The 13,496-nt window shown below is 35.9% G+C and overlaps 1 protein-coding gene across 1 annotated transcript in view; it reads right to left on the bottom strand.

Moving 5' to 3' along the window:
- Positions 1-134: 134 nt before the first annotated feature.
- CXADR (CXADR Ig-like cell adhesion molecule) overlaps positions 135-13,496 on the bottom strand; it is a 57,356-nt gene continuing 43,994 nt past the window's right edge. The window contains exon 8 of the mRNA XM_047875546.1: positions 135-493. Within this exon, the coding sequence (XP_047731502.1) occupies positions 452-493 (42 nt within the window). The 3' untranslated portion in view covers positions 135-451. The remainder of the gene's footprint in view (positions 494-13,496) is intronic.

Here is a 13,496-nt window from a genome sequence, read left to right as displayed (position 1 = left end):
TTCTTTTCTATGCATAAAAAAGGTAGAAATAGCAAAGGGGATATTTCACTTTAATGTGTTTAAATATTTAGCAAAGAAAAAACATAAAATATAAAGTTTTCTTAAAAAAATCAACTTTTTATTAACCATAATTTTCCCCAAGGCAACAGTATCAAAATGTGCATATAAAAGTCTAAAGTTTATTAGTAGTACTAGTGGAAAATATATATACAATAAAACCTCTTTAAACCATCAAAGTTGTGATACATAGGATTTTCCTAATCAAGAATCAAAGCCTGTATTAATTTTGACATGGCATCTGACTTATATGCCTAATGCCACTGCATAAAGCAGAAATGTTCTCACATCTCTGTTCCTTGTGCTTTTTTTCAACACATGAAAGTCTTTAATAGATGTCTGAATTAAAGCCAAATAGTACAGTACTTCAGATTCTTCAGTAGTCCCTTCATATTTATACCACTGTGATGCCATCAGTCTTGTAAGCGTACTTGAACTACAAAAAGAGAGAAAGACATATAAGAATTTGGATTTTTTCCCAAAATTAAATTTTTTAAAAAAGATACTTTTTTCCTGTTAACCCACATCTTTAAATGTCTAGTCATAAATTATTTGACTTAGAAAAATCAGAACTTGCTAATAAATCATTAGAAGACCTTGGCTATTCCACATATTCCTGTTGTCATTTTTTTCTGAAAAATTCTATTTAAGTATAGAATGCCAGAAAAGTACCCAAATTCTAAGGATACATATCCCAAAGGTTTGAAAGTATGTGGAATTTAAATTACACAATGTCAACAAGAAACTTGTTTTTAAACCTTAGAGACCTCTAGTTTTAGTATTAACTTAAACTATATACACCTTTTAATGTATTTCTAAGCCATGAACGGTTTTTTCCTGAAATATATAATGAATGCCTATTCAGAGTTGAGTGTATTTTTCTAAGAGTAACTGGCATCACATGAACATTAGTTTTAAGTTTGAAAATGTTTTTAACTGTTCCATTCTGGGTCCTAGGAAGTTTTGTGTAATAACTGCAGATAGTGTGCAATTATAAAGATGGCGGGTTTCAAGTATTTTTATCATGGAATTAGCAGAGAGCATTTGTTCTTTTAGTTTGCTTATGTTGTAGTTATGAGCTTATTGGGAAAATCAGAAGCAATAAATAGCCATACAAGAAAGGAAGTATTTTTGGGACACATCTAGTAACCAGGGCTTTCCACTGTAGATTACTGTAAAACCTAAATTTCTTACTCATTAGTGCTGACAGCTAAATGGCTGAGTGCCTTGGGGAAAATGCTAGTTTTACATATTCCTAATATGATATATTACCTGTAGAAGACTTTGCCCTTTGATTGACTATCCAACCTCCCACCTTATTTGAAAAGTTATTTAAAGCAAAAGAAAACTCATCAATATAGCTTTTCCAATCCATTCCTAATGAAATAAGCCATCTTTCTCTAAGCAGTTGGGTCTTAAATTCAGTCTAGTAAGCACAGGGTACAAAAATTTGTCAAACTTTTTGAATGGTATTTAGGACTCTAGGAATCGTAACATCTCTGTGTCTCAGACAATTTGGACTGTTCTAATGAAGACAATACGGCCACATAATTTCAGTTTGAAAGCCTTTTTCGGGCTGTTTCAAACAGTGGTTTGTGACAAACACATCTTTTTGGTAAGTTCTATTACATCAGTACTAAACTACTTATTTCTGTTTTTTTAATGTGGTATTTATGTCAAAGCATTTATGTTGACTTCTCAACTATCACTGTCAAAGTGATTTCTTATTTGCTGAGTGGAAAGAAGCAAAACCCAGAGAAGACATTCTATCCATTTTACAGATAACCGTAAGTTCAAAAAAAATTTTATATATCTATGTGCCAGTAGTTTATTTAATCCTCATAATAACCCCATGAGATAGGTACCATTATTACCAATTTAGATAAGGACTCTCAGAGAAGTTAAAAAATGCCCAAGATAACAGCTAAGAAATGAAGCCCTGACTTTAACCGGTCTGGGTTTTGCAAAGCCCATGTGGTTCATGGTGCCTTGGTTCAGTTCATTATAATGCTGTGACAAGTTTCGGTATCAAGCCAACATGTGAAAAAAGGGACAGATGTAAAGATTAGATTAAGCAAATGAGGATAGAAGACCTTTAAATTATCTGTTGATTAATAAAACCTTGACAGAGTTCCTTTTTACAAACCACTAACTTGATAGACATTTTATTTTACTTGCTTGAACTGTAAATCAGATTGCAATAGGAGGAGATACAGCCCACTTGACAGGATTGAGATGACAAAGCTAAGTGTATCAATGATTGGTCCCGGGGAAAGATCACACAGAATTAGCGGTATTAGAAAGGCACAAGTTCATCATAGGCTTTAATTTCTGTTAGTTATCAAGTATATTTGATGGTTTAACATGGTGTTCAATGTTCTCATATTCTCGGGAGTTTGTTTTCCAGTTGTGAGGCAGTAATACTGTGAGGTTCGAAGGGAAACAACATCCATACGTTACAGATGGAGCATAGGCTTATACTGGGAGTTGTGCAAGCACTAGTTCCAGAGAGGGCTCATGTAATTTCTGTTTAAAATGTGCACACTTTATCCACCACAGACAGCATCCCTTTGTCTCCCAATTTATCGCATTAGACACTTTGTAGGTTCCTTTGTTCTTTTACATAATTCGAAGGATAACCTAAAGAATGAAATGGAAACCCATCTAACCCTTGTCAGACGCAAATTCACCATTAGTACTTGTAGCATATACACCACTGCAATTAGGTTGGTTTGATGTTTATTCTTAAAGCACATGATCAGCACAAATAAAAGTGTTGAACTTTTATTGTTTGTACCCTCAAAAAAGGAATAACTTGCTACAGAAGCAACTCCTGTAAGTTTTACATAATTAGACCCTTGCTTAAATTTCATAGGACTTGAAAAATACCAAGTATTATGTAGACATCCATAACTTGGCTTTAAAACACCATTTTTGAAGGGTAGTTAAAAATATAAATGTGCAGATCTTCTGGCTAAGAAACGAATTCTGGGAATTTGTCTTTAGAAATAATCAAAGGGCCCAGCCATTATCTATGTTCATTGCAAAATCCAAGTAGCCAACAACAGGTGAACAGTTAAATAAAATCTGAACATCTATTCAAGAAAATACTATGGAAAAGTCCATGTAGCTACCAAAAAAAAAAAAAAAAATTGAAATGACATGGCATAAAATGTTGCAGATTGGGGAACTACCACAAGTGGGGGATGAAAAATATTATTTCTATGATGGTGCCAAAAATTGCCTGGAAAAATAAGTACCAAATTAACAGTAGCCAGTGTTCTCAGAGGCAGGGGAAGGGGTCAGATACAGAGAACTTTTTCTAGATTGTACACTTCAGTCTTTAGACTTTTATACTGAGCATTATTACTTTGTAACTAGAGGGGTAGAAAGAAAAAAATATTTTTCATAAGCACTTAATTTAAGCCAAGTTTTGTGGATTTATTTTTAGCAAATACAAATACTGTATCACTGATAACCAAACTGCATGTATGTTTCATGGGCAGTCTTACGCTTCTGAATAAAAGGATTGCAATGTGGGTAAAAATTTTGTTGATCATACTGCGTCTAGAAGGAAATATTCCAAAATAATAAATGCTTGTAATAGAGTGGTAGTATCATATACTTTTCCTTCACTGTTCCCAACTATATGTAAATAATATTAATTTCATAAGAAAAATTTAGAATATGCTTTGTGGAAGAGAACCCCTATTAGACTACTAAATACCTGGAAATAAACTAAAAACAGAAAGGAGTGAGTCAAATAGAAGAGAAAAATTTATAAAAATTTACAAAAAGAAAAAACTCACTAGAAGAATATGCTATATTTCTAAATTGAGTCAACATTATAGAAACTCCACATTTTAAGTTAATATGTAAAAGTATAAATCATAATTAAAATTCTGATAAAATTTTAATGGAAAACGAAACTGATTTTATGTTTACATGGAAGAATAATTCTCCAAAATAACCAATAATTTTTTTTAAAGGACAATGGATAGGGAGTATTCTTCCTTTTACATGATTTGTCAATATATACTCAAAAGTTAACATAGACCTGAACAGATGAACAGTGAACAATGAAACAGAATTACAAGTGCACAACCAGAAACAGAAATTTAATGTATGGTGAAAGTGACTTTTCAACTTGAAAATGATCCACTAATAAATTAATAGTGAACTATTTTGACTATTTTTTTTCATTTTTTTAAAGTTAATTTTTAAAAATAATCTCTACATTTGGGGGCTCAAACCCATGACCCCAAGATCAAGAATCATATGCTCCTCCAACTGAACTAGCCAGGCACCCTGGATGCATTTTTTTTTTAAGTTAAATTCTAACTCTAAGCCATAAAAATACATTCCAAATAGATTAAAGATAAAATGTTAATTATGAAACTGTAAAAGTACTGAGAGGAAATATGAAGGGAGATATTTACTAACTTCAGCTCGGGAAACTTTTCCCAATTTTAACAGGCATGTTAGTGGTTTGGAATTAAAAAGTAAACTGCATATCAAAAGACATCATAAATTTAAAAGAGAAACTCCAAAGAAAATTTGCACATGTTTAAAAGAAAATGGATTAGTATTCTATCAAAAGCTTGTATATATAGTTATTTAGCAGAGCTAAATACATATAAAGAGGTGTAAAAACTAAAAACGAAAGGTGTGCTAATGGAACACTAATGGCAAGGAAAATAGAAGAAGCTATGAAATACCATTTTTCACCTAACAAATTGACAAATATTGAAAAGATTGTTTGATTCTTTGTGGAAGACAATTTGACAATGTCAATGTTTTTTTTTTAATGCGCATATTTTTTTTTTTAACTTTTTTTTTTTTTTTTGGGGGGGGGACAGAGAGAGACAGAGTATGAACGGGGGAGGGGCAGAGAGAGAGGGAGACACAGAATCGGAAACAGGCTCCAGGCTCCAAGCCATCAGCCCAGAGCCTGACGCGGGGCTCGAACTCCCGGACCGCGAGATTGTGACCTGGCTGAAGTCGGACGCTTAACCGACTGCGCCACCCTAGGCGCCCCTTTAACGTTTATTTTTGAGACAGAGAGACAGAGCATGAACGGGGGAGGGGCAGAGAGAGAGACACAGAATCGGAAGCAGGCTCCAGGCTCTGAGCTATAAGCCCAGAGCCCGACGCGGGGCTCAAACTCACAGACCGCGAGAGTGTGACCTGAGCCGAAGTCGGACTCGGACGCTCAACCGACTGAGCCACCCATGCGCCCCATTAATGCGCATATTCTTTCATCCAGTAATTCAAATTCTATATACCTGGAAGATAACCTATGGAAATACTTTTGCAAATGTATAAAAATGAATAATTGATGCAGCATCATTTGCCATAATAAGACTATAATTCATTCATACTATGTAAGAACATGAGGCCAATAAAAGAATGATCTGTGTCTACTGATGTGGGAAGATAATCACCATATTGTGTGACAGGTACTGCCAGTAAGTCCCTTCCTTCCATTCTAAGATAAACCTATGTATGTTCTACTATTCTCAGCTTACATTTGAGGACACTGTGTCTCAAGTATTCAAGTTGCCTCGGTGACCTAAATTAACAAAAGCTTCAAACCCTGGCAGGATAAATCCAGGACACATGTTGGGAAGATAGGCTAAACTGTTAAGAATAATATGTGAGCATTTTTGTCGTTTACAAAGCAATAGCATCGATGTTTTGGTGTTAATTCTCTTGATGCAGACTGATTTAAATGAAAAGGAATAAATTACCTTATTAAAATTATTTGGCCACAAGAGGGCATCAGATATTCTTTTCCAACTTCAAAGCAGAAGGCTGTATTTGAAATCTCCCTTTTCCATGAAAAGCATTAGTGGTTATACTGTTTTTTTTAAGTGGCTGTTGTTTAAATCACTGCTTTTCCTATGGATCTATATGTAGAATTGTCATTAGTAATGGGGAATTCTAACTCAGAATGCCATATTCACTGTACACAAAATTTCTTTATTAGAATTATTTTTCTGTTAACAAAAGTAATGTTCATTTTGGAAAAAAAGGAACAGCACAGAAAGATCATTAATCACCTATAATCACCCCCAGCAGACATGACCACAGTTAATATTTTAGTAGATGGGGATGTTTAAAAGAGGGAACTTTTACTTTACATACTCCTATACTGTTGTATTAAGAACTATGTTCGTTTTATGGTTACACAATGTGATATTTTGAAATACTTTCTTATGTCGATTTTCTAAACAATTTTTTATTTTCTCTCTAAATATATGTTTTAATTTAGTTTAAATTTTTATTTTAAATTCTAGGTAATTAACATATTCTAAAACATTATTTTTAGTAGTTTCATATTATGGACAGGTTAATCATGTACCAGAACTGCTAACTGAATTCACACAGAAATGTATAGATGATAAATTTTTGAGTTAAATTAATAAGCCAGTGTGATTAACTATTTCACTAAATTCAATAGGAAAAAAACTGAGTTTGCATCTTATAAATCCACCAAACATTTCTTCTAAAGAAGTGAAATAGGGGCACCTGGGTGGCTCAATGGGTTAAGAATCTGACTTCAGCCCAGGTCACGATCTTGCAGTTTGTGAGTTTGAGCCCCACGTTTGGTTCTGTGCTGACAGCTCAGAGCCTTGAGCCTGCTCTGAATTCTGTCTCCCCTCTCTCTTTCTGCCTCTCCCCTGCTCTTGCTCTCTCTCTCTCTCTTAAAAATAAACATTAAAAATTTTAAAAGAAGTGAAACAAAATTTACTGATTAAAAATGAAATTTTTGAAACTCTAAGATTAGTGGAACACGAAAAACGTGAAATTGTTTTGTCATCTGAGTTATTACTAAGTGAAATCTATTTCATGTTTCCCAGTGATAAGACAGACTATATTTAAAATCTGATATGGATAGCTAATAAGTTCCTTTGGAAAATAATTTTGAAGATACCATTTGTGATGCTTGATACTGTGAAATCTGGGAAGGAAGACACAAAAAGTTAAAATACAGGACCTGACAGGCATTTGGCATGCAGGTTTACAGTAAAACCCTTCTCCCCAGACACAATCAGGAGTGCCAATAAAAAAAGTTTTAAGTGGAAAACCATTAAAAGTGATATATCTCTTAAAATTTTTTAAATGCTTAAAATGTACCAATATACTTTCTGTCACCAAATCATGTAGTTAAGAATTTTTCTTAGAATATGGGTCTACTGCTAAGAATTATGTTTTCTTTTTCCCATAACCTACATCCATATTGATCCTAATTAAAGCCTAGGTTCTTTATAGTCAAATGAAACCAACATATTTTGAAGCAGAATCATTTCCTTACATATGCTGTCTTTGCCACATCTAGTATAGCTGCTATGTACAATTTACTTAAATTTTGTAATCAGCAACATAACAAGCATACATGGGCGTGGTACCAAACAACGTGCACGCCAGTCATAACCCCCATGGGACCATCACTCCATCTGGGAGAAGAATGCAGCTGTCAATGCTCAGCGTGCCCTGGGCATCAGTGACCACGTTTATGCACAGAAAGCACTAGTTAGGCCAGAGTCTGCTCTTTTCCACTGGCCTGCCTGGCTGGTGTTGGTGGGAGCAGTGAGAGATGAGACAGCCACACATTGCAAATTCCCATTTTTCTTTCTTTCAAATGGTTCTCAAGGGGCCCAGACTGCCAAGAACTGGAGGTTCTTAGAAAAATACTAGATCGGGAGTCAGGTGACCTGGAGTTTGTTCCTAATTATGTGGCCTGGGGAGATCAAAACCTTTCTGGATCTTTATTTTTTTCCTGAAATGATATTGAACTAGATAGTGTAGCCCATGGGTATTTTAGGTTTTTTGTCTTTTTACAAAACTTAAACTGCCATGTCAATTTTCTTAACTATATCACAAATTTGTTGCCCATATTACAAAAAGGTTTAAATTAAACTTATAAACATGCTCATAAAAGCCCTGTTGGGTACTATACAATGTATATTTACTCTGTCCTGAGTGTAGAACAAAGTATTTTTTAGTTGGCAGAGCAGAGATGATAATTCATGTGATTAATTTTACTTTGTGCTATTGTTCCTGTGAACACATAATAAGTCCCCTTCTTGTTAGTAGATCAAAATACTACTGGAGGCTGAATGTCAAAGGACTGTGATTTTCCAACAGGTTGCAAACCAGTCATTAGTATCTTCTATATCCCACTCTCCTTAGAATTGCAAGGTCATTCATTCTGTTCCCTACGAAGGTTCTCGCTGTTGACAGTTCTGGGACTATGTGAGAGGGAAAGAGTCCTACTTAGCAACATTAAAAGAGCACAGTGAGGGTAGCCAACATTCAATTTGGGAGAGTGTGTGATAACTGACCTAACATGTGACATACACATCCTCTTCTTTTTAAGTGCAAGAGAACTCATTTTCTTCATTACTTTAGTTTGTGCTGATTCCCTTAAAATGCTGTGAGCCAAAACACCAGCAACTAGAAACGAAAGATAAATTAAAAAACACACTGTGATGGGAGTACATGAAGCAATGGCTTGATGTGAACACAGAGCTCCTGCAATTTGATCATCAACCAAGGTTACTGAATCTGTGTGTTGAACATCTGGGTAAAGATGTCCCATCTTTGAAAGGTCTGACATCTGCTTAAGTTTCCATGCGAACATGGAAAGACACGGGACCTTCAGCTTCCTCTGAGGGTACAGTTTCAAGAAGGGAGAAGGCAGATTGCACCAGGAGGATGGTTTGGGAAGGATTTGGATTACACCATCAGGAAAGGGTTAAAACCATAATCAGAGTGAAAGAGAAAGGGTAGCCTAGCCAAAAAAAAAAAAAAAAATAGTTCATTTCACACCACAAAGGACTAATTTTTATTAATATTTAAGAGCTTCTCCAAATTAGCAAAATCAGTACAAAAGAAAACTGAGCAAAGCATATGAGCACTGTTCTCAAAAGTACAAAGGGCTTTTAAACACGGGAAAAGATATTCAAGTGAAAAAACAGAAATACAATTTTAAAGAGAGAATTTTCTTCTCAGAAATTGGGAAAGATCAAAAAGTTGGGTAAGAGTATGGGTGAGGATTTGGGGGAAGCTAAGCACGCTAATCCACTGCAAGACAAAGTGCTGTAAGAAGGTATGTTAATAATAGCTATCAGAATATTCTTGACTCAGCACCTCTTCTAGACATTTACCTTAAGGATATAGTTATACATATGCAAAATAATGTATATACAAATATACTGCTTGTACTTTTACTCATTATATTAAAAAGATGGGACCAATTTAAATGGCCCTCAATTGGAGACTGGTTAAATAAAGTTATGGTGTATCACTATGACACAATATATAGTTTTAAGACAAATATGGTTGTTTTAGGTGGGTAGATACATAAAAGATAAAAATGTATAGAATAATATGAAAATATTTGCTAAACTGGAAACTGTATAAAACTTTATTTAAAAAAAAAACAAAACATGTATATGCAAGTGTAAGCATCAAATAAGTGTGGTAGTTGGAGGGCCCGTTGTGAAAGTCTAAAATCAGGCCAGAGTATAAACTTCAAGTTAGAGGTTGTCCTGGAAAGCTTTTGAGCAAAAGAAATGAACCTAAGTGCTTTAAGACAATTAACCCAGAAGCAGAGTTTTAATCAACTTTTGTCTAGATCATAGAGGTGATTGTAGAGCAGTGGCCATCTATTTGCTTCCATAATCAGGTGGATTCTTTTTTTCTTTCTACAGTGGTCCATCACCTCTTCATATATTCCATATATTCCTGAGGTTAAAAACTATTTCTCCAGAAAAACAGTTTCATCTTGTCAGCAAGATTCATAAGGAAAGACAAATCAAAACCATTCCATCAACTACTTTTCCAGTTGACAAGCAGATATGAGGTTAACAGCATATATAGTCACTCCAGTTTTCAAATCAAGATCACACATACTCTCTTGGTTTAGGAATGAGGGAGACAGACAACCATGAAATAGCTGTTGGCATAGTTATTTAGGTGCTGATATATTTTTTTAACATTTTATTCATTTGTGAGAAACATAAGATAGAGTATGAGCAGGGTGGAGGCAGAGAGAGAGGTAGACACAGAATCAGAAGCAGGCTCCAGGTGCTGAGCTGTCAGCACAGAGCCCAACACGGGTCTCGAACCCATGAACCGTGAGATCATGAACCGAGCCGAAGTCCTATGCTTAACCAACTGAGCCACCCAGGTGCCCTGTGTGCTGATATTTTTATTACACTGCTAAAAAGTAAGCAAAGAAGCTCTCTGGGCATGTGTTCCACACCAACTTTCACTATTTTATTAGTTCTTCATCATAATTTCCAGTCATCATTACTGACATGGGTTGAACTGTGTGCCTCAAAACTCCTAGGTAGTAGTCCTAATCCCCAGTACCTCAGGATGTGACCCTATTTGGAAATAGGGTCCTTGAAGTTACAGTTTGTTAAAATTAGGTCATCAGTGTGGGTCTTAATTCAGCGTGACTGGTATCCTTATAAAAAAAAAAGGAAAGTTAGGACACAGAAACAGATACCCATAGAGGAACAGCCACCTACAAATCAAGGAGAGCGGCCTGGGCAGATCCTCCCCTGACAGCAATCTGAAGGGACTGATTTTGCCAACACCTATATCTCATACTTCTAGCCTCCAGGATGGGAGATAATACATTTGTCTAACCCACCCAGTTTGTGGCACTTTGTTATGGCAGCCCTAACAAACTAATACAATTATACATAGAAATTAATTATAAATGACTAGTCATTTCAGAAAACTAATCATTTAAAAAGACTTGAAAACAATTGACATTCTATGTTTGTTTGAAATTAAAATCTTCTAAGAAATGGTGTTCCAGCCATCTAAGTAGATTGCCCTGGATTCTGAAACCAAGATAAATTAGTATATCACAATTAGGCAATGATATTTAAGTACGTAAGTTTCTTGGCTTCTCTAAAGGTGTATTCAAATATTTCTGGAAGTTTGTGAAGCCCGAGAAAAAAACATACTACCATTAATGACTTGGCCTGGAAACCAGTCATCTGCAAGGAATTTCATTTATTACCAAAATAACCCTGGAGAGAAAACAGTCACTAACTTGACTCCAGACTATTCAGAATCTGAGGAAGGTTTTACAGGTTTACTTCTAAAATGCTTCTCCACTTCTCCAGGTTTTTATAATAATTAGGTTTGTTTCAGTGTTTGTTCCTATTCAATCAGGTCACCCCGTTCTGTACTTGTCTAAGTTAACTTTTTAAGCAATGTCACACTTTTTCCTCTCACCACACATACTCACACTTTTTCTCCGGATACAGTCTTTTTGGAAGAGATCAGGGCAGTTGTCTTGCAGAACATAGGACACATACCAAGTCAATGCAAACTTGCCCCTAGTGTTTACGTAGTTTCCTTTCTAAAAATTCACTCAGCATTTACTGAGTAATATGCAAGTCAGAGTTAGGCACTGAGTATGATGAGGTGAGCAAATCAGCTTCAAACTTGAAAAAGGGCATATTAAGCATGTTCAACAAACGGAATGGAAAAGACTTTGTGCCCTCAAAGACCTGTGCTGGCAGTGTTGAGAGCTCAGATGCACCCCCAATTTATAAGTAAGGAACAGGGGTACATATCAGGAAAAATGACTCAGTTGACACTAGCAGGACAGGTAAACGAGGGGTTGTTCTCTGGTTGAAGAAATCGCATACCCACAAAGGTCCAAAACCAAAGCCCCTCAGCTACTGAGTGTGTCTACTGCGTGAAGGTGCATCTGCAGCTATGGAGGTAACAAACCATAGGGAAATGGAATGGACCTTGCAAGATCTTCTACATTAGGTTAAGATGACCTGGTTTTTAATTGGACCATATTTACATTTGAAGACAACCAATCCACTAAGATTTAGTTAGTGGATTAAGGGACAAGGTCTTAGGGGAAGATAGTCAAGATCATGACGGCTTCTGGTACTTTATTGGGGACTGACATTGGTTTTTACCTCTAATTTCCTACATCTTCTCCCACCTTTCTCATTCCCCCATTAGAGTTAGAATTTTCACAGCTCAGCGGTGAAATGAGAAGCAAACTAACCATGGATTTGTCCTGAAATTTATTTCTTGGTCCTTCGATTAACTCTAGAAATTTTTTTTCCTGCAGTTACACTTCAGGGCAACAGCGCTTCCCCCTCCACCCCCTCCCCCACCATGGTTATCAAATCTAGAAAAATCATTTAAGTAACAACACATTCACATCTGATTTTGATTTCAGAAATGGCAAGAAAAACTGAGCTTCAGTTCCTAGGACTGGCTTTTTCATCTTTTGTTACCTTTACTGCATTTAGAAAATTACATTTGATTATGCCTTAGACTTAAAAGTAGACCGTTTTTACTTAAAAACAAGTTACTTTAGGGGCGTGGGTGGCTCAGTCAGTAAAGCGTCCAACTCTTAATCCTGGCTCAGGTCATAATCTCACAGTTCATGAGTCCAGAGTTGGGCTCCGTGCCGTGACTGAAACCCTACTTGGAATTCTCTCTTCACCTGCTCTGCCTTTTCTCTGCTCGTGCACAACACACACTCTCTCTCTCTCTCAAAATAAATAAATAAACTTAAAAAAATTATATTCAATTTTATCTCAAATTTCAAGAATTTCATCAGTTTTGCCATTTGGTACTTAATTAGCCAGAAATGTGATCTGGCTAATTAAGATAAAAATATGAGGGGTGCCTGGGTGGCTCAGTCCGTTGAGCATCCAACTTTGGCTCAGGTCATGATCTCACAGTTCATGAGTTCAAGCCCTGTATCGGGCTCTGTGCTGACAGCTCAGAGAGACACTGGAGTCTGCTTCAGATTCTGTGTCTCCCTCTCTCTCTCTCTGCCCCTCCCCCACTTGTTCTGGGTCTCTTTCTCTCAAAAATAAATAAAAACATTAAAAAAATTTTTAAAAGATTAAAGTATGGACTAAATTAAAGGCATTAAATTATACTCAGTAGTTTCACTTAGCATAGTTTATTGAAACCTTGATTCTTTGAAAATCTGTGAATCCCTATCAGCATCCCAGCTATGAGGGACGAATGCAAAGAATTTTCATTATTCTATCAGTTCTCTCTTTAGAACCATCCAACATCCCCTGTGACGATTTGTATCCCCATTTTAAACAGCGGGAAACTGAAGCTAAGTAAAGCATATAGTAATGAGCAGAAGTTTATGTCTGACTACAAGGCCTATTTTATAATCTTTTTATCTTTATCTTTTAATCTTTTAATCTAGGAGCAGACAATTTCACATTAATATAAACCAGTGGTTCTCAACTAAACCAATTTTGCCCCCCATCCCAGTGGATATGTGGCAAAGTTTGGACACATTTTTGACTGTCACATCTTGGGAAAGAAGAAAGAATGCGACTGGCGTCTAGTGGGTAGAGGCCAGGGATGCTGCTCGACATACTACAGCGCACACTGTTCCTCCCAAC

This window comes from Prionailurus viverrinus, chromosome C2, assembly GCF_022837055.1.
Source record: "Prionailurus viverrinus isolate Anna chromosome C2, UM_Priviv_1.0, whole genome shotgun sequence".
Taxonomy (NCBI): Eukaryota; Metazoa; Chordata; class Mammalia; order Carnivora; family Felidae; genus Prionailurus; species Prionailurus viverrinus.
The sequence above is the reverse complement of the archived record's forward strand: the minus strand, read 5'-3'. Positions and strand labels throughout refer to the sequence as shown.